General features: G+C 38.2%; 1 protein-coding gene across 9 annotated transcripts in view; it reads right to left on the bottom strand.

Moving 5' to 3' along the window:
• Positions 1-19,686, bottom strand: part of CADPS2 (calcium dependent secretion activator 2) — a 495,106-nt gene that overhangs the window by 380,040 nt on the left and 95,380 nt on the right. For all 9 annotated transcript variants that reach the window (XM_081800170.1, XM_081800179.1, XM_081800171.1 and 6 more), the window contains exon 2: positions 1,512-1,625. In XM_081800170.1, coding sequence (XP_081656296.1) covers positions 1,512-1,625 — 114 coding nt within the window. The remainder of the gene's footprint in view (positions 1-1,511; positions 1,626-19,686) is intronic.

The raw sequence follows: 19,686 nt of genomic DNA, 5'->3' as shown, positions 1-19,686 counted from the left end.
CATGCCCAGTGGCCGTAATACATTTACCCAAACCAAAAATGAGCTGTTTAATTTTTAAAATTACATCTTTTTACACAAATTACTTTCCTGAACCCCATTTCCTTTTTCCTGAACACAGACTTTTAGCTTTAGTTTTTCTTTCATTACATGATGCTATTATAGGCCCTTATCAGTGCAAGATTTCACCTTGCCAGACTGACTCAAGATGAAATAAAATGTCCTATACTTAAGATTTTTGAGGTCCTATACATATGGTATTTTGAGTCAAGATCCAGTTAGATAATATCACTATTGTCATGAGACTCATGCCATTCACATATCTGGTAAGCAAGACTTCTATGCTTTTATACAATTCAACAGGCCAACTCCTGGGGTAATATAAACCCCCCTTGGGTTGCATGAAGTAACTTCTAAGGCATACCATCAATGAATTACAAATCCAACCAATTATCTGTATATCCAGGTATTCTTCATGCAAAGATATACCCTGTGTGAGGGAGTATCTGACCTACTGCATTCTCCACATTTTCTTTTTACTAGTCTAATATGTTTGCATGTTCTGCTTCCTTTTTTTATTTTATTATGTTATGTTAATCACCATACACTGCATCATTAGTTTTTGATGTAGTGCTCCATGACTCATTGTTTGCGTATAACACCCAGTGCTCCATGCAGCTCCATCACCAGGCTAACCCATCCCCCCACCTCCCTCCCCTCCAGAACCCTCAGTTTGTTTCTCAGAGTCCATAGTCTCTCATGGTTCATCTCCCCCTCTGATGTCCCCCCCTTCATTTTTCCCTTCCCTATCTTCTTTTTTTTTAACATATAATGCATGTTCTGCTTCTACAGGTAAAGATTAAAGAAAAAAAATAGACTGTCTATACAATAAAAAGGAATGCATTCCCCCAATGACTCTGAAACACTTAGGATAAAAAGGAAATTTTCTAAATTTAACATCTACTGCCAACTCACTGAAGCAGTTAGTGACCATGTGTGAAAACTGGTGCTCATGGGTAATCCATAGAGAATTCCTGATGAATCACAAACTAAAACCACAACAAATAGCAAGGTGGTATCGGTGGTATTATTTCTCCAAGAAGAAAAAATAATTCAATTTACCCTATTGAAATTAGTACTAGCCTTAATTTTAAGGCTTAGGGAACAAAATGGCACAAGATAGCAATTTACTATTAAAATCCCGATTAAAAAGGGTAATTTAGACATGTGGACCCAAATATAGCTAATACTCAGCTATATCATTGCCAGAAGATTTTTTTCTAAACACTTTACTTCTCCTCAAAAAATGTCAATAATTTCCAATTCTATTTATCTCTGGAAACCAGGTTGTGGAATTAGTTTTTAAATTGCAAAATAAAATCGACAATGCTTTCAGAAAGGCTGCAAACTCACAACCTTCCTATCATACTAATGAGTTCCTTATAATGGGAAAGACACTTTTAAAAACTTTCAAAAAGCATCAATATATCAAAAACAAAACTCTTTAAACTTACCTCGTAGTAACTCCGAACTGCATTGCAAAATGCTTCATCAGCCACAATTTGGGTTTCTCCGTTGAGGAAGGCCTGGAACCGGTCTTTCAGTAACTGCAATTGTTGCTTGTTAAGCTGTAAGAAAAAGAGGGAATTAGCTGAAACATTAGTCAATCAGAGAAATATAACAATTCTTAAAAATTATTGCTGAAAGTTAACACCTAGAACTAGCTTTATGTTAAAGGGAAAAAAAAAAAAAAGGTAAAAAACTACTACTCGTACCATAGCTCAATTTTAAAACGTTTCCAATTCACTTCTCATACTCTGGAATCCTAATATTGCAATGCACTATAAATTTCTACACCAGATGGAGTTCCTGTGTTTACTACCCCAGTCTCTTTACAGAAGCAGGTAAAATCTAAAATTCAGATGAGAAATGAACTGTGGTGCAAAATTGCCAGTTGTCCTGAACAGAGAGAGCAGAGAGGACAAGTATCCCTGGCAATGGGTGAACAGGAAGGGAGAGCAGAGAGTACAGAGGAACCCCGATCAAGAATCCTCTGGAAAGAACATCTTTTGATGCCAAAAGTTTGGATTCCATGCACATACCTCAATGCTCGAGGTGAGACAGACAACTGATGAGGAGACAAATCCTGAGAACAGAGAGGCAATAGGCAGACAGGGAGTGCATGTGTAAGCGCACCAAGGGAAGAGCCGTATACCAGGGGAGGGGAGAGTTCAAGCGCACAACCAGATTTCCTCACCCTGGGTCTGACTGCCATCATTACTACTGAGGGTGGGTGGGACATGAACCATGACTTACCAACCATGTCCTCTGGTCCTCAGCGACAAGCAGGGTCAGCTACTTAATTTGTAGGGCTCAGTGCAATGTGAGTATGAGGAGCCCCTTGTTAAAAAATTACGAATTTCGAGATGGTAGACACAGAGCTTTACACCAAGCATGGGCCCTTCTAAGCACGGAGCCCTGTGCAACTGTGACCCTGAAGTCAGCCCCGACCATGGGGCACAGACTTCACCAGAGGTGGGGCACCGGAGGTCAGGCATTGAAAATGCTCAACCGCTGAGAGAACACAGTCTTGCAGATAAAACCACACAATCCCAAGATACCATAAGGAACAGGAAAAGAGTGATCTTTCCATTTCATTTGATCCTCATCCCACTATTGAAGAACTCAGTCCAGTTCTGGATTCTACAGAGAGATGGGAAGCATTTGGAAATATGCTGAGGAGAAAATGATGGAAGGATTAGGAGAGGAAGACAAACTGGTAGGATTTGGTTTCAAAATGAAGGCTGATGTGACCTCAGCTTAAATCTGTTCAAAAGGCTTATTTAAATGCCATTCAAATAGGAGACAAGTGCTTTCCAAAAAAAAAAAGCCCCCCCCCTTTTTTTTTTAATTTTTTTATTCCCCCTTTTTTTTAGATCCAGGAATCTAATAAGACAGTTTGTAGAGAAACTGTTGCTGGTAGTAACAGACCGGTAGAGAACGGTCCTATTGCACCCAGTGTAAGAAACCTCTTCCCCTGAGCAGGAATGGAAAAAGACCACTCTGTTTAAGGTTATGTCCTTCATTTTAGGGAAAGCTAAACCAAGCTCAAATGCAGAGCCATCACCATTATATCACACTTTCTGCTTCTGTCATATGGAGAGCGTCAAAGCAGGGACCTTTTGTGTGTATGCAATGGTAAGGCCAAGTAAGTCCACGACTTCAGCTCTCGAAGCACGGCTCAGAAAAGGACCAGATGGAAACAGGATGGCAGTTGCTGAGAGCAAGACAGCTGAGAGCACTTTAGCTGCCAAGCCCAGGAGCTGCTAGGAAGCGCTTCAACTTGAAAACCAAGTGTCCAGGTAACATAATGGACATGGAAAAATGTAGAAATAATGGACTGGAGGGGAATCTTACTGAGCCTTTGCCCCATCTCTGTCATTTGATTAAAAAAAAAACAAAAAAAATAATCTTCAAAACCTGAAAACCCAATTTTCTTTCATCAGATGCATTCTGTTCTCTAGTGTTTATTTCACCACTGTACCAAGGAGTTACTTTTTGGGGATTATGGCATGGAAAATTCATGAACACCAAGGAGATCTGAGCAAACGATCTTCTTGGAAACTCCAACAATGTTGGCATAGTTCACAAACGTGCCAGAAGCACCTGGCTAAATATCAGACTTCAACGTTTATATGAACAACAGTTACTGCAGTTACATTTAAAACCTAAAATGTCAGCCAATATTATGGTGATATATAAGAAGTCAATCAATAAGTACTTTTTAAGTAGAGAGGTCTGTATTTCCACAAAAGATTTGGAGGAAAAAACCTGAATTTTAAATCTAGCTGCAGGGATAGCCATTTGGAATGCAGAGCTCCCTTAATTCTATTTGCATTATCAAAATAAACCATATTATACATCAACAGAACAACTAATGGAAAAGACCCAAGAATTAGATCCAAATGCACTCAGAAATGTACTAGAAAATACCATTATAGCACCTCAAGTCAGCAGTAAAAGATGGTCTATTCAATCAATGGTGTTAAAGTAACTGGGTAGCCAAGCAAAAAAGAAATTAAATTGTACCATCACACATACTGTTACGTTAAAAGTTTTAATTCACTGGAACTATAAAAAGATGAAACTGTAAAGGTACATGAAGAAAAAAAATTCCTTTTAATGCTAGTATGTGAAAGACCTTTCTAACCATGATCCCAAATCCCCAAGTCATAAATTTAAATGTTAAAAATAAAAATAAATTGTGCATGGCAAAAATACCACAGGCAAAATCATTAGAAAAAGACTAATGAGTAAAAATATATGTGTGTAACTTCCATCTTTAAGAGCTATTTCCAAACACGGATTCCAGAAACTATTAAGAATCTGACCAGTAAGTCAATATAAAAATGGACAAAATGGATATATTTAAGCTAGGATAGTGGGCCTAGCTTCATTCATAGTAAGTAAAATACAAATTAAATCTACATGACAGAGGAAGGATTCTGGGAAGATGGTGGAGTCGTGGAGTCGGAAGCACCAGAAATCTCTCTCCCCTACCTAGAGTACAACTGCATTGGCAGTTTCTGCCTGATGTAAATATTTTGGAATTCTGGAGTCGACTGAAGGCTTGCAACTTATAGGGGAAGGCTTGAATGTAAATTGCAGTTAATTTTGGCCAATTTTAGCTCCTAGCACAGTAGCAGCTAGTCATCCTCCACCCCCAAGCTCAGTGGCAGAGGAAAAAAGAAGCTAATAGCCTAAATTTTCATAAATAGAGGACTAATAAATGCTGCATTCAAACAGTGGAAATACTATTAGCTCCGTAAAAAGAACAAGTTCCCTTACGTATGGATATAAAAACATCTTCAAAATCTCTGGGCGGAAGGAAGCTAGTTATAGAACAGTAGGTAAAAATAAGCCACCACTCCCATAGAAAAGGGGCAAAATTAGAACACGTATGTGAATTTGTTTCCATATGCAGATGGAAACTATGGAAGAAGGATGGCTGTGGGCACTGGACAGATGGAAAATAAGTGAAAGATTTTTCAGCCTATACTGTTATATTCATTTTAGAATTTTAAATCACAGGATTCTTCCCTAAGATTTTAATTTAGATTTAAAATAAGCTATGATGGCAACTTTGCAAATCTTTTATCTCAACAATTATGACGCATTGCATATAGTTTAGATCTAATCATCCTGCAGGGAGACTGGACAACAGATGAACTGACTTTTCAATTCTCCTTTCAAGTAGAAGATTTGAACTTGACAGTCCCACTTTTTTTTTTTTTTAACATTTAACCTTTCAAGGTTGAGCATTTCTTTGATACTTAAACCAAAGACAGAACAGAACCATAGTAGTAATCCTATTCAATATTCTGATCAACGCATTAATCTTTACAAAATCCCTATGAAGTCCTCTTTCAGCCTCCCTTTGAGCCTATTAAAACACACACCTTCATTACCTCACAATAAAGCCTATGCTCATTTTCAAGAACTGAAATCTGTTTCCCCTATGACTTTCCCACAATCCTAGTTCTAACACTAAGACAAGCCAGAATAAACGTTACTTTCCTTCTTCCACAAGGCAGTTCAGAAACTGGAAGACAAGTGCTGGCTTGTTTGTGAGTCTTCTCCTTTCCAGGGATTAACTCTGCCAGTTCCCCAACATCCTAAGGGTACTCTCCAATTTGTTCACAAATTAAGCATTCAACTGTTAAATAAAACTTAGTTACATCTAAGTACAAAAAAGCACATTGAAAGCTGTAACATACAAGTGAAACTCATTACAATAGTAATGTGCTTCCTAAAATGTGCAGGGTAGACTGGTCCTGATTCTCCTAAGATAGTGTGACCAACACAGACAAGTGGGAGGGCTGCTTCCCACATTCTAAGCACTATTAATTCACACCAAAAACAAATTAACTCTTCTTGGCAGTCACATCAACTGACTCACACGGTCCTTATCAACAAAAATTTCTAAAACATTCTTACATATGTTTCATTAAGCCACATTTCGTCTTGCTAGATGTGGTCTATTGTTCCATTTGATTAATATTTTGTTAGAATTCTAATTCCTTCACCTAATGACAGGTCATTATAAAAAACCTTTAGTTCAGATTAAGAAACAGGAAACCTGTTATTGCGTGGGTTCGTCCAGTTTGACACCATTAACATTCTTTGGGGCAGTTGACTTTACCATGATTTATCCTGTATTTTCGTTTTTCCCACATACTGTCTCCACACTAGTATGTTTACCAATGAATGCGTAACATTTTTCAAATACAGAGAAAGTTTTAACGTGAAAGTTATCCAATGGGAATTTTTAGAGAGCTTTTTATATGCAACTAAACTGCAGAAACTTAACTAGAACATAAATATCCTTGCAAATATCTAAATACAGCCAAGAGATTAGCCTTATAAAACACTTCAAATACTGACAGTGAAAGCTAAGTTTTAAGATTCTTGGCTGGCAGGGATAATTTATCCATAATAAACAGGAAAAACAATTTTCAAAGTTCAGAGATGTTTTATGTTTCTTAGGTTTTTTTTTTTTTTTTTTCCGTGTTCAATTTAGATTCTAACCTTTTCATTTTAAGTCACGATCAACTGAAGACTTAGGCCGGTATCTTGACTAGCAGGAGACCAACGATTTATGATAGTCAGGGGCTCAGGAACCCAGCAAGCACTGCTTGCAAAGCCTGCTCTGACCTGTGCTCTCCCATCCAGAGTCTTTGCGCTTATGGTGGTGGTGGTGGAGGGGGAGGGTGCAGTGTGATACCCGGGTAAGTCAAGGCAATCACAGATTCCACAGCAAAGTAGCAGGTGACTAGCGGGTATGGTACCTCCAGGATTGGAGGGTGGGTGATGGTGCGTGCATATACCTCAAAGAGATACTGACAAATGTTTTTCAAGGAAGTAAAAGGATTTACTCTGGCACAGATGGTCTCTGAAATGCACAAGCATAGCTTTAATGCCTGTTCATGAGACACAGTAAAAGATATTAACAGGGAAAGACTAAAGCACATTTTCATTTTCCCTCCTTCACACTCCATCAAAAAGATCTACATAAAACCATCGGGATAAAATAATCTGTGTGTTCCACGTTTCCGAAACAACAAACTTCTCCAAACTGCCTATCAGAACAGGATAACAAAGGGGCTATGACCATGTCTCATACATGATAAATCCTGTGGAAGGCATTGCTATTAGTAGTTTCCTACCCAAATAACTTCTCTTGCACTTTTCTGTAAGCAGATATCTCGGATAGGCCTATCTGAGACTACAAATAACAGGCTTACCTGGTTATTTCCAAGTTAAGGCCTAGGAGATAAAAGCGAAAGCGTGTGTGACTTGCAGGAAACCCTAAAAGGTAGCTGAAAATCCAGCACTTTTAACACCTTCCTCTTCTACTAAGCTGGAATCTGAGGTGTTTTCTAGAATGCTCAGGTTGGCCCATAAAGATGGTATAAGATAGAGCCTGATGTCCTTCTCAATGGGGAGCAGCCACTGTAACCCTGGACCAGCTAAACCCCCCAATTTCTTTTACATAAAAAGAGAAATAAACCTATGCATAGATCACTCTTAATTGGGGCCTATTACTGACCGAACTGAATCCTAATGCGTACAAATCCCAACGAGGTACCCAACCAAGGAGAAAATGCCATATATTACTACCATCCCTTGCTGGTAAGGTTATCTTAATTATGAGATAAAACATTCATTCCATAAGTTACTTTATATGAAAAACTCCTTATCCAGTAAACTTGCCCCAATGAACAGTGAACCCCAGAATTTATTTTGGCAGACTCAATTCTATTGTCCCACAGTACTGAAAGTGGGGATGAAAAAGCCCCAAATTTCCAACCTCTACTTGAACATTTTATAATGAAATATATACTGCGATGAGTACAGAACAACAAAATCCCACTGTGTATCATAAACAAATGGGCTCCAGGCTAGGCTTACTCAGCCACTAAGTGAACTACACATCTATCCATATTTTCAATGGCCTCCTAGTCAAATGCAAGCCTCAGCAAGATTACATGCCATTATGTGACTGGGGGGTGGGGGAGGGAACCTGCTGGTGAATACTTTAACTAGGAATGTACAATCCATGAATTCTATCAATTTCCTTGCTACACTGTACTAAACACATTCCACACATGTCCATCAAATCTTCCTTAACCTGCTATAGATAAAGTGTTTATCTACATTTTTTAAGATTTTTTTTTTTTTATTTATTTATTTGAGAGAGAGAGAGAGAGAATGAGAGACAGAGAGCACGAGAGGGAAGAGGGCAGAGGGGGAAGCAGACCCCCCGCTTGAGCAGGGAGCCCGATGTGGGACTCGATCCCGGGACTCCAGGATCATGACCTAAGCCGAAGGCAGTCGCTTAACCAACTGAGCCACCCAGGCACCCCTATCTACATTTTTTAAATGAAGAAATTAAGCTCAAAGAAGTTAGGCACCTTGTGTAACTTCACATCTGGTAAGAGCCAGGGAAAGAATCTAAATCAGTATCCTGATCTAAAGCCTATATTCTTTCTCTTCACCGTACCATTCTGTTTCCCTCATGGTCACTCTCTCCCCCACGTCCCCCCAGTAAGAGGTGTTTGTCACCATCTGAGAGGTCATAGATTGTATATTTTGCTTTTTACATGTCCCTACTAGAATAAAATTTGCATCAGGATAAGAACATGATTTTTAGCTCATAGAATATGCTCAATTTTTTTTAAAGAATGAAAAAGTGAACAAAGGAACAAACGAAGGCCAGTTGCTATGAAACTATTCCTTACTAGCATACCCACATCTTCCACTCATACTCACCTACCCCCACAAAAAAGTTGGTCTAGCATGCAATTATAAAACCTCAAGATTACCTCAATCCACCAAAATGTATCAGAAAACAGCTATCAGATATGTTCACCTATTTCACTGACAAGGTTATAAGTGACAAATGGGGCAGTAATGAAGAGCACAGCCTCTAGTGTCAGACCACCTTTGTCAGTTTCCAGGATCCCCCAACAATTTGTAGGGTCTTTAGGTCACTTAACCTCCACGTCTCCATCCAGTTCCTTATCTAAACAATGATAGTAGTAACATACAGTTTAATAAGGCTGTTGTAATATAATAGGGGAAAAAGTGTTTAACACATTAAATGCTTTATAACTGCTACTTTAGAAATACATGGTGAAACAAACAAACAAAAAAACTATGGTGATTTTATTTCCATAATTGCAGAACTCAGAGACAAAAACCAGTCTTAAGATGGATGCAGATGGACAATTAATGATAAACTGCCTAGAGCTATGCTGTCCAGTACATAACCATGCCTGACCACCAAGCACTTGAAACGTGGCTAGTCCAAGGTAACATGTGCTCAAAGTCTAACATACCAAATTTCAAATACTCAGTATGACAAAAAATACACAGCATCTCACTAATACTTAAATATTAGTTATATATTGAAAAACATTTTGTATATATAGGGTAAATTATTAAAATGACTTTCATCTGTGACTAATACTTAAATATTGGTTATATACTGAAAAACATTTTGTATATATAGGGTAAATTATTAAAATGACTTTCATCTGTTTTTAAAAGGTCACTAGTAAATTTTAAATTACTTACATGGCTCACATTTCAATTGGATGGCAGTGGCATAGAGAAATGTGATGGTCAAACGGCCACTGAAGGCAGATGAACAGGGCCATGCTACATCCTGCCCAACAGGTGTGGTCTCGCTCACAGCAATAGGACCCATAGTCTATAGCTTGTAGCCAAGCCCTATGGTAGGACTGATTTCAGGAGAAACTGAACAAGAGCCGAAAGGCAATACCTAAGTATTAACCTAGTGTTTTCCATTGCCAGGGAGTGAAGTGGGTATTATTAGTCTCATGTTATGGATGAGAAAAGAGGCTTAGAGATTAAGGTACAAAACTAGTTAGGTCCTAAGACCAAGATCCTAACCTAGGCATCCTCAATCCAAGGCCATGGTTTTTACCCTATCATTACATGCTGTCTATCTCACTGACATGTTCTTATTTGACAGTCTTCATTCAGTTTAATCTTACAAAAGAGAATCCGGTCAAATGCGGAGCAGTTATTCAATAGGACTGTTTCATGTTCCTGAACATGAATATAAGTTGAGAGCAAACTGGCAAATCTTGTCATTATCCTCCAACAATCTGCTTTAAGCCCTTCTTATTCATTCCAACATCAGCTTCACCCACTACTCAGAATGAGATGGACCTATGAATGCCTTTTTAATGGTCCCAACTGATAAGCTCATCAAAAGCAAATAAAAATTATCACACTTGGTTTGCATCTGTCCACTTGACTAGAGCTGGTAAAACAGGGTTTCTCAGGTCTGTGGAAGTGTTTCTAGAAGAGATTAGCACTTTATTCAGTAGACTGAATAAAGAGATCCACCCTCACCAATATAGGCAGGCATCATCTAATTCATTGAGGGCCCCAACAGAAAAAAGCTGATCAAAGGTGACTTCTCATTCTCCCTGAGCTGGGACATTCATCTTTCTCACCCCTGGACATCAGAGCTCCTGGTTCTTGGGCCTTTGGACTCAGACTGAATTATACCAGCTTTCTGGGTTCTCCAGCTTGCAGAGGGAAGACTGTGGGACTTCTCAGCCTCCCTAACCATGTGAGTCAATTTCTGTAATAAATCTCTTAGATCTGTATCTGTATCCTATTGGTTCTATTTCCCTACAGAACCCTGATGAATACACCAATGATCATATGTAACAGTCTTAGCAATCTGTTGCCATCAAGCAAGTCAGGGAGGACTATGGGTGTACAAACCTTATGAGGCATTCTGAGATGTTCTTACTGCCATCAAGATTCACCCTCTCCTCCATTAAGATCTGACAAAAATCAATAAGGCTTTGCAAAAAAATCATCTTGGAGATGAACAATGTTAAAAAAGGCAGGAACTAGGAAGCAGTCAGCACACATTCTGCCACCTCACCACTTGCAAAGTCAGAAGCAGCCGTGTGTCATAAGCCAAAGGTAGTCCCTGCTTCCTACAAACCTGACAGATCATGTCAAGGTAGGTAAGAGGATTGCCCTTTTGAAACAATAGGGCTTTCCCCTGACCACCCTTAATAAATGTGTAATTTAATACCTAGTAATAGGTAATACTAATTGACCACTTACCACATAGTAAGTACACTTCTAACCTCTTTACAAGGATTATTCTAAGCCCCCATGCGGTAGGTTCCTTATGTCAAATCTGAAGCTAAGACCCAGGTAAGTTAAGAAAGTGGTCCAGTTCACCTAACTTGGAGGCCGACCCAGGTACATCTGACTAGCACACGCTTAGCCACTGGCTACCTTTGGGGTTCCTTCTTGAGCCAATCATTCTCCACACCCAGCTCAAGACACAGGACCATCAGAGCCTAGCAAAACTTTCACATGATTGGATCAGCCTGACTAGGTAAGTAAAAGCTCTTCTCTCTCCCTCCAAATCCTTACCCCATCGTGCTTATTCAACACGTGTTCGTTCCCGCTCCTTACGTTTCCTTTCTTCCTTTAGAAAGTAACCCAAATGAAACCTCTAAGAAACCTCCTTCCTCCTGTGCCCCTCAGATGAAGTCATCCCATTCTCTGTGTCACTTGGACACCTCATACTCTAGCATTTGCATAACAGGACTTTGTACTCACTGAAGTACATGTTCCTTACACAGGGATGCCAGTCATCTATATAGCCTCACTCCCACTTAGTATAGTATTGGCTGATATGAAGTCATCTAGAGTGGGAGAAAATCTAAAGTGCAAGAGGGTAGCACCATGCATTATGGCTTTTCTGGGCATGTATCCTGTCCTAACCACTGGCAAAACACACTAACAGTAACATAACTGAGTAAGGAGTTGGGAAGAAACAGTCTTGAAATTCCAAGATAGATTGTGTGTTGTCTAAGTTCATGACCAGATTCAGTGAGGCCTAAGAAACAGCCAAGGATTTCTTTGCTGAGCTGCAGTGTGAGTAGTTCTGTTTTGCAGATGATATTGTTCTCCGGCAGGAAGAACTTTGTGCCTCGGTGCCATCTGGTATTTCATGGCAAAGTTCCGTATGCTGAAGAAACAGTGATTTTATATTCGTCACAAAGAATTTGGACAGACCAGCAACAGACAACTGTGTACTTGTCTAAAAGCTTAAACACGCTGACCAGCTCCAAGCCACACAATGGCCTTTTCCAGTAGCTAATAAGTGTTCTGGGATTGCTTTTGCAAGAAAATATGATCTCCATTTGCTTTCTTCAGAAATGTTTTAAGTTTTTGCTTTCCTTCTAAAGCAGACATCATGGATGAGAAATAGCTGTCTTTAAAAAGGGTAAAGGAAATCTCAGCTTGCCATCTTTGTTGACCCATCCCTCTGACACACACAGTGGCAGACTCTCATGAGAGAGCATTTACCTTACTCCTCTAATTTGGTTTGAGTGCACTGGACTGAAAGTTACAAAAGGTCCAACTCAAAAGGGCCTATTAAATAAATGGGTTTACTGGCATATCTCAAGAAAAGAGGGTTCCAGATCAGTTAATTCAGTTGCTCAATGAAGTTATCGAGGATTCAGGCCTTTTCCATCTGTGAATATCCTCCGTGTGCTGGTTTGTCCTCAGTTTCCCTGCCTCCAAAGAAACCCATATTAACTCTATCAAAGCATCCTCCTGTCACAAAAACCAAAGATTAAAGTATTTTTACTCCAAAAAAGGGGTAGAGTGAGAAATCTTCCCCAGAATCAGCACACCCCTACATGTAGGATTTCTCCCTACATGTTACTATCCAGAAAGGATTCGTGGGTCCATTCCTAAAGAAATCCCTGAAGTCAAGAAAAGAGAGTCATGACTGACAAGTCAAGAGTCACCGTGGAGATTCAAGAGGAATCCAGCCACTCCCGCACAATGGCGGTCTGGTATCTGAATAAATACAGAAGTCTGGTTAAGGAAGAACTGTAGCTAGAGAAGGACTATTATGTAGGCAAACTAGCAGCGCTATTCTGTCCTGACCTTTCCAATAAGGAGGCTTGAACTGGAAAACTGCATCGAAGAAATAAAGATTACTGTTTCCTAATGCCTAACAATATTTCCCTAACAAATAAAATTCTAGCCTGTATCTAAAACAGAAATCTAAGCTGCAACAACTTTAAGAATTCAAATGAATTAACTCATGTTTATTACTGCAAAGATCACACTATCCCTTTGGAGGGAATTGCTTACTTCCTTCTTTAACCTAACAAAATTTTAGCCAGCAAAAAAAAAATGCTGATATATCCACAATGTTATGGCATAACAGCCGTATCAGCAAATTCAAGGATTTGTGAAGATTAAACAGATAAAAGTCCTCCTTCAAGATTAACATTAAAAGAAGTGAATACTTAGACTAGAATGACAAATATTTGCTTTAGATTTTTAGATTCTAAAATCAATGCTCAATTCCTGTATAAAATACTGCTGGTAAGTAAAGGCACTTGTACACAAAGTGAGGTCAAACCAGACTACATAAACATTTCCCCACTAAGAAAAAGCAAACAGCTTATTCTGTCAACTACAAAGCTAGCTTTCAAGTAACTGAAAACAACAAAAATAAGGTATTTTAAAATACAGGCTGCTTCTAGCTAATTTAGTCGAATGGCTATTTTTGCTATACTGCGGAGTCTAAGCAGGATACCACGGCCTCCTCTTACACCAGTGGGCTTCCAGGTAAGACTGCCAGGTATAGGCTGTCCCAATAAATTTGAATTTCAGATTCCAATGGATAATGATAAAATACTCATGCTAACCATGTATTTGGGGTAGTTTTTAGTGTAAGTATGTCCTATGAAATACGTAGGCTACACTTACGCTAAATATTATCTACTGTTTACCTAAAATGCTCATGTAACTGGGTATCCTACACTTGTATTCGTATTCTACCTTCTGACTCACTAAGGCTTTGATAACATCTTCTCTTTGTTCTCTGCATTGTCTTGTGTTTCTCTGCCTCTTAGGACCTGACAATGTGTCACAGTTACGGTCATTTCCAAATCCTTTATCTTTTCAGTGTTATCTGAAAAGGAAGCTCAAAAGGAAATTTTTCACAACACAACTCAATATGCTGTGCAAGACAAAAACTGGACAAATAGAGGAGATACCACTAAGAGGCAAGTGTGATCGTTTTTGTTTTTTTTTTTTTAAGATTTTATTTTTATTTTAGAGAGAGACAGACAGCCAGAGAGGAAAAACAAGCAGGGGGAGCAGAAGAGGGAGAAGCAGGCTTCCCGCAGAGCGGGGAGCCTGATGTGGGGCTCGATCCCAGGACCCTGGGATCATGACTTGAGCTGAAGGCAGACGCTTAACAACTGAGCCACCCAGGTGCCCCAAGTGTGATCGCTTTTAAAAGAATGGAAAAGCCAATGAGTTTCTCAAACCTGGCTCATCACAATCTTTGAAACTTTTTAGAAATGCAGATACTAAAGACCTACTATGTCAGAGTTCTGAATACAGTAACCTGGAAAGCTATTCAATTAAATTCTGGAGGGTTTGATGTTCAGCTAGGTTAGAGGATTGCTGCATCTGGTATCCATGAGTTAAGACGTCCACCCAACTAAACCAAATGTAGAGAGGAATCAGTGAATTGATTTTGGTTTATTTACAGAGCATACTATTTAGTAAAAAATCCAAATTGTGGAGTTGAAGCTAACAAAATGGAAAAACAGAAGCATGATACACAGGACTAAAAGCAACTTTTAGATTTTTACTCATGACAAAGAAATAGAGGAGATTTGTCTTCTGGTTAGTGTAATTATGAGTCGTATTTTAAGATATAGGAACTTAAGGCTGAAATCTTGTCTCCTTGGAGAGCACATAACATATAAATGGCTTACATATAAAGAAATTTCTCATTAGAAATAATGATACAGGATATTTCCAGGGCATGGGGAATTAACATACAGAACCCATGAGGTTCAGCTACCTCCTCTACTGAGGCAGAAGCCTAGCACACATAGTGTGGTAGAAGTTAGAAGCTTGCCCAGAAAAATTAGTCCTCACATACGTAACTTTAACATGTCTGAATCTCATAGGTGTTGACTTTATATATCAAACCTACAAGTTAAAAAACAAACAACATACAGAATGCCAGACATACTGTAAGCAATTAAAGTAATTCAAATAAACATGGAAAGACTTGGGCCACACAGAAACTCCAAATACCACAAAAACGACAGGGATGGAGAAGGGTCACTGTGTAGTACCACTCATTGGTAACCACATGTCCTATATATTGCCACATAACACATTTGTCTTAAGAGACAACCTACACTATAGTGAAGGCATGAAAATAAAGGCTGCTGAACAGTGAAGTGCCATGTAACTGAGGCCACAGCATTTGCATTTTGGTCCTAAAACTGTCTCTTAGGACTGCCTTTGGCTCTACTCCATCTACTGCCCACCTAAAGACCTAGAGCCAAGCCAACTAGAAGAGTCTTATTTACTCTTCGTTAATGTTTAGGACTATTATCAGTTCCATTTTACAGGAGAAAATTTAGATTCGGAGAGCAGATGTCCAAGAAAACTCAAGATAACTCAAAAGGGATTCAAAATGTTAAAAACTGAAAGATAATCTAGGATGTGAATATATAGAACAGAAAACTTAAATATTTTGGGCTAAAGTACATCTGAATTTTTTTTTTTCATTTTGGAAGACATTCCAGTGTTAGTTTCTGTTTAGTTTCTCACTAAAAAATTCTATGAACAAACCCTACTTATCCTATAAAATATCTATTGTCATTGCTAAATACCATCCAAATTACTTTTGTAGCAAAGAATAGCACATTCTCATGCTTTCTGAAATAGTTTTCTGAAGTCCTGAGTAGTATAAATTCTTGAAATGTTCCTGGATATTACAGCAAAATTTGGCTACAAGGCAGAACTATAAACATCAATATAAAAATTAAGAGTAACAATTTAAAATATAATTTAGCATTACAGTCATTAGTATATTACAAGGAATTACATAAAGTAGCTAAAATAAAAAAACATTGGGTAAGTTTTATACAACTCAAAAGGCTTCCATGCGACAGTTCTGTGATTTGTCACATCTTCCTAAACATTACTCAAATACCCTATCTTTGCCTGCTAAAATGTCTGGCATTTTATAATGACAAATTCTTTGGGCTATAGTATTGTTTCCAGAACCTCTGCCTTGTTAAAAGTTCCTGCAGTAGTATTTAAACCCATTAGTTCTTTAAAATGCAAATGGAAATTGATTTGTATCTTGAAAAAAATAAATTAAATAAATAAATAAAATGCATGGCAGCTTAACATTAGTTCACTAAGCCAACAGCCATCTCCTAAAAGATAGGACACCAATAATTTTCCCTCCTGATTAGGAATTGAACCAGCAGAAGAAAAGGAGAAGGAAGAAGGGAGAGAGAGCAGACAAGGCTGTGGGAAGGAAGGGGTAGGGGGATGAATAGGAGAGAATATGATTACTGAAACTGCAACTTCTACTCCCCAAAAGGAGTCATCCCGACAAAGTGCCCAATGGATTTTCTGGTCGTTGACCACTTAGTCAACAGACCTTGGGGGAAAAAATTACTGGTCACTGCTATCAACTGGTACCTAGAAATTAGTCTCTTATTAATATACATCTTAGAAGCATGTTTTCTAAATACAATCTTGTAGGGTATAATTAAGTCAAAGCTAACTTTTCTAGGGAAAGGAGATGCACTTTATGCTACATACATGAAGCACAAAAATTCATTCTCACATTCATTGTTTAAGCCTAAAGTCGTACATATCACTTCTCAATTACTACACTGCCCTACAGTTTTCTAAATGCACACAAACAGGAAACTTTAAACCAATAACTGCCTCAACTTTTATTTAAAAAGGCTCTTAGTATTTATTGTTTCTTCAAATATTCACTAACTCAGTTCAACAAATATTCAAGAACCTGTCGCATACCAAGTACTGTGATGAAGATGGGGATAAGAATAAGCCTACCTTCAAAGAGTTTAGTGATATTTTGGGAAAAATACATCATCTTTTTCCAGTATTTTGTAAAATAAACTATGATACTTTGAAATACAGTTGCGATTTAAGGAAATTTTTTTCTTCCTGTGATCTTGGTTTGTAAAAGAGTACACTTTAGTTAACAGCTATGACTGCCAAAGATAGGACTAACTTAGAGCACACTCAATTATATACATATTAACACATAAATGCATATGCATACGTGCAGAATATACACATACTCCCTCTACCCATTCACAGGAGGGTTGGTTGAGCACACACCTGTAAAATATTTAGTTTTCATTCTGTTTAATTTCTTTTTGTATTTCACAATTTTTCCTACTAACCTAGAAAGTAGCAGTGGTGATCATTACTACTACCACTCTTATTACTGTCTTTGTGTGAACTTCATCAACTGTTTACAAATTTATCTACTATTGCTTTTGTTTTATTAGTTAACCCAAGTCTGACTCTTGAAGGAATTTGGTGATTTGGAAAAATGTTCCTCAATTCATGCAATTTGATTGAAAGGATTAAGGGCCTGTAGAACTTCAAAAATAGGTATTATTTCTAATTTTTTTATGAACATCTATATTTGTGTGAGTTCCTAATTTTTAATTGCTGAGTAAAAGGACATTTGTGTCTCAGTATTTCCTAAACCTATTTTTAAATTTTTGTGTAGTCTTATTTAACATTCTTTAAACAGACAATCTTACACTTTTTTTTTGGATTAAGTCTCCAACTTCAAAATAGCTCAGTCTCCTTTAGATCTAAGTAGAAATTTTTTATGGATGTCTTTGCACTAAAATGGGCAACATTTTTTTTCCTTTTTAATTTAGAATACCTTCAGATAATAGTGACAACTAAAAAGGTTTGACACTAACTAGGCAGTATGAGGATCATACTAGATCTGGATTTGTGTTTTCCAGTAATTCTTTTCTGCAGTCTATTTCATTGTAAACATTAGCAAGTTAAGCAAAAGTACTACACAAACCATGCTGATACTTTCCCATAAATACATCCATGTTAAACATTAAAAAGTGAAGAACTTTATGATCTTTGAAAATTTATGAGCTAGTTGACAAGTGTATCAAACTGGACTCAAGAACTCAAGCTCATGCAATTAAAAGCTAAAGCCAAAGTATCTCACATAAACTGCAAAATCACGTAGTTACATGTTAACATTAGACTGCATATGGGACGAGTGAAGCAAAGGATACTGAAAAGATGTCATTTATCAAAATTCTTAGTGATGAAGAGGTCAGAGGACAGACACAATTCCAAAGATTATTTTTATAAAAAGAATTTTCATTACATATTAATGAATCTGCAACTGTTTAAATGGTCTCATTTACCTAAAATTCCAGAACAGTATGCTTAGAAGGACACTATTTGCTTTGTAGAGAAATCCCCTAACTACTAAGGATGAAATATCCTCTGTGGCAGAAGAAAACAGAGAAACAAATAAGACATTACACAAACAAGGCCAGTGTTTATGCTCTGCACTGACAGAAATATGTAAAGGCTTCAACATCAAGAGTATATCCTGAAAACATTGCAATTTAATTAACACATCATTTTCTTCCAAAGAACCCTTCCTATAGAAGTTTGCCTGGATTCCACATTCAATTATGTTAACAAAATGGTGAAGATAATCCAAGCTGCTACTGTCCCATCTCTTTTCAGCTTGTATGTGAACCAACAGGATAAGACCATCATTTGTTATTGTTTCCTACCACAGCATCCTGATGGCACAGAAAAGTTCGTCTTTAAAAAAAAAAAAAAAGGGCGCCTGGGTGGCTCAGATGGTTAAGCGTCTGCCTTCCGCTCAGGTCATGATCCCAGGGTCCTGGGATCGAGTCCCGCATCGGGCTCCCTGCTCCTTGGGAGCCTGCTTCTCCCTCTGCCTCTCTCTCTCTCTCTGTCTCTCATGAATAAATAAATAAAATCTTTAAAAAAAAAAAAATCACCTTTTAGTTTCCTCTTAAAGAGAACTGTCATGTTTTATTCTCACCTGGCAGATTTGTTGTTGGATAGTTACTGACTTCAAAAGGTGGCTGACACGGGAGCACCAGAATGAACTAATCGAAAATTACATGGACTCTATGGTTATATATTAACATGTACTGACAAAGCTGATAGATTTGAAACAATTCAACTTCAGAAAAGTGAGGTTAAAACAAGTCACTAGCACTGTTTAGCTGGTATTATCATTTGTGTCCTAATACTGCAGATCATCTAATTATGCATAGTCATTTTGAAATTCTTGCTCTAAGTTCAATTTGAAATTCCTTTATATTACGAAAGTATATCTACCACATTTATTAAGAGATGCTACATTTAAATGTTGTCTGCCAGTTTTTCCAGCTGCCCTGTACCCCACCCAGCACCCCTCCCCCCTTCCCATGACTCATGACATCAAAACATCGGCTTTCCCCTTTTCCTTGAGACTCAGGAGGGCCGAAGCAGCCGCCGTTTGCTTCTTCTCTGTCCCCTACCAAGGGCTGAAGGAAGGGATCCATCCTGTTGTTCAGAGGCACCATGTCCCTCCCCTGGATCAGGCTGAGAAGGAACCAGCCAGCTCTCACCTCCTCCTGGTTGTTTTTCTTTCCCACCCCAGTTTATTTTTGGTCTCTCCTCTAGCCCCTACCTCTGAAGCCATTTTATGAA

The sequence above is a fragment of the Leptonychotes weddellii genome, chromosome 12 (assembly GCF_054177405.1).
Source record: "Leptonychotes weddellii isolate Sample4059 chromosome 12, ASM5417740v2, whole genome shotgun sequence".
Classification (NCBI taxonomy): Eukaryota; Metazoa; Chordata; class Mammalia; order Carnivora; family Phocidae; genus Leptonychotes; species Leptonychotes weddellii.
Note: the sequence above shows the minus strand (reverse complement) of the source record. Positions and strands in the feature narration are given on the sequence as shown.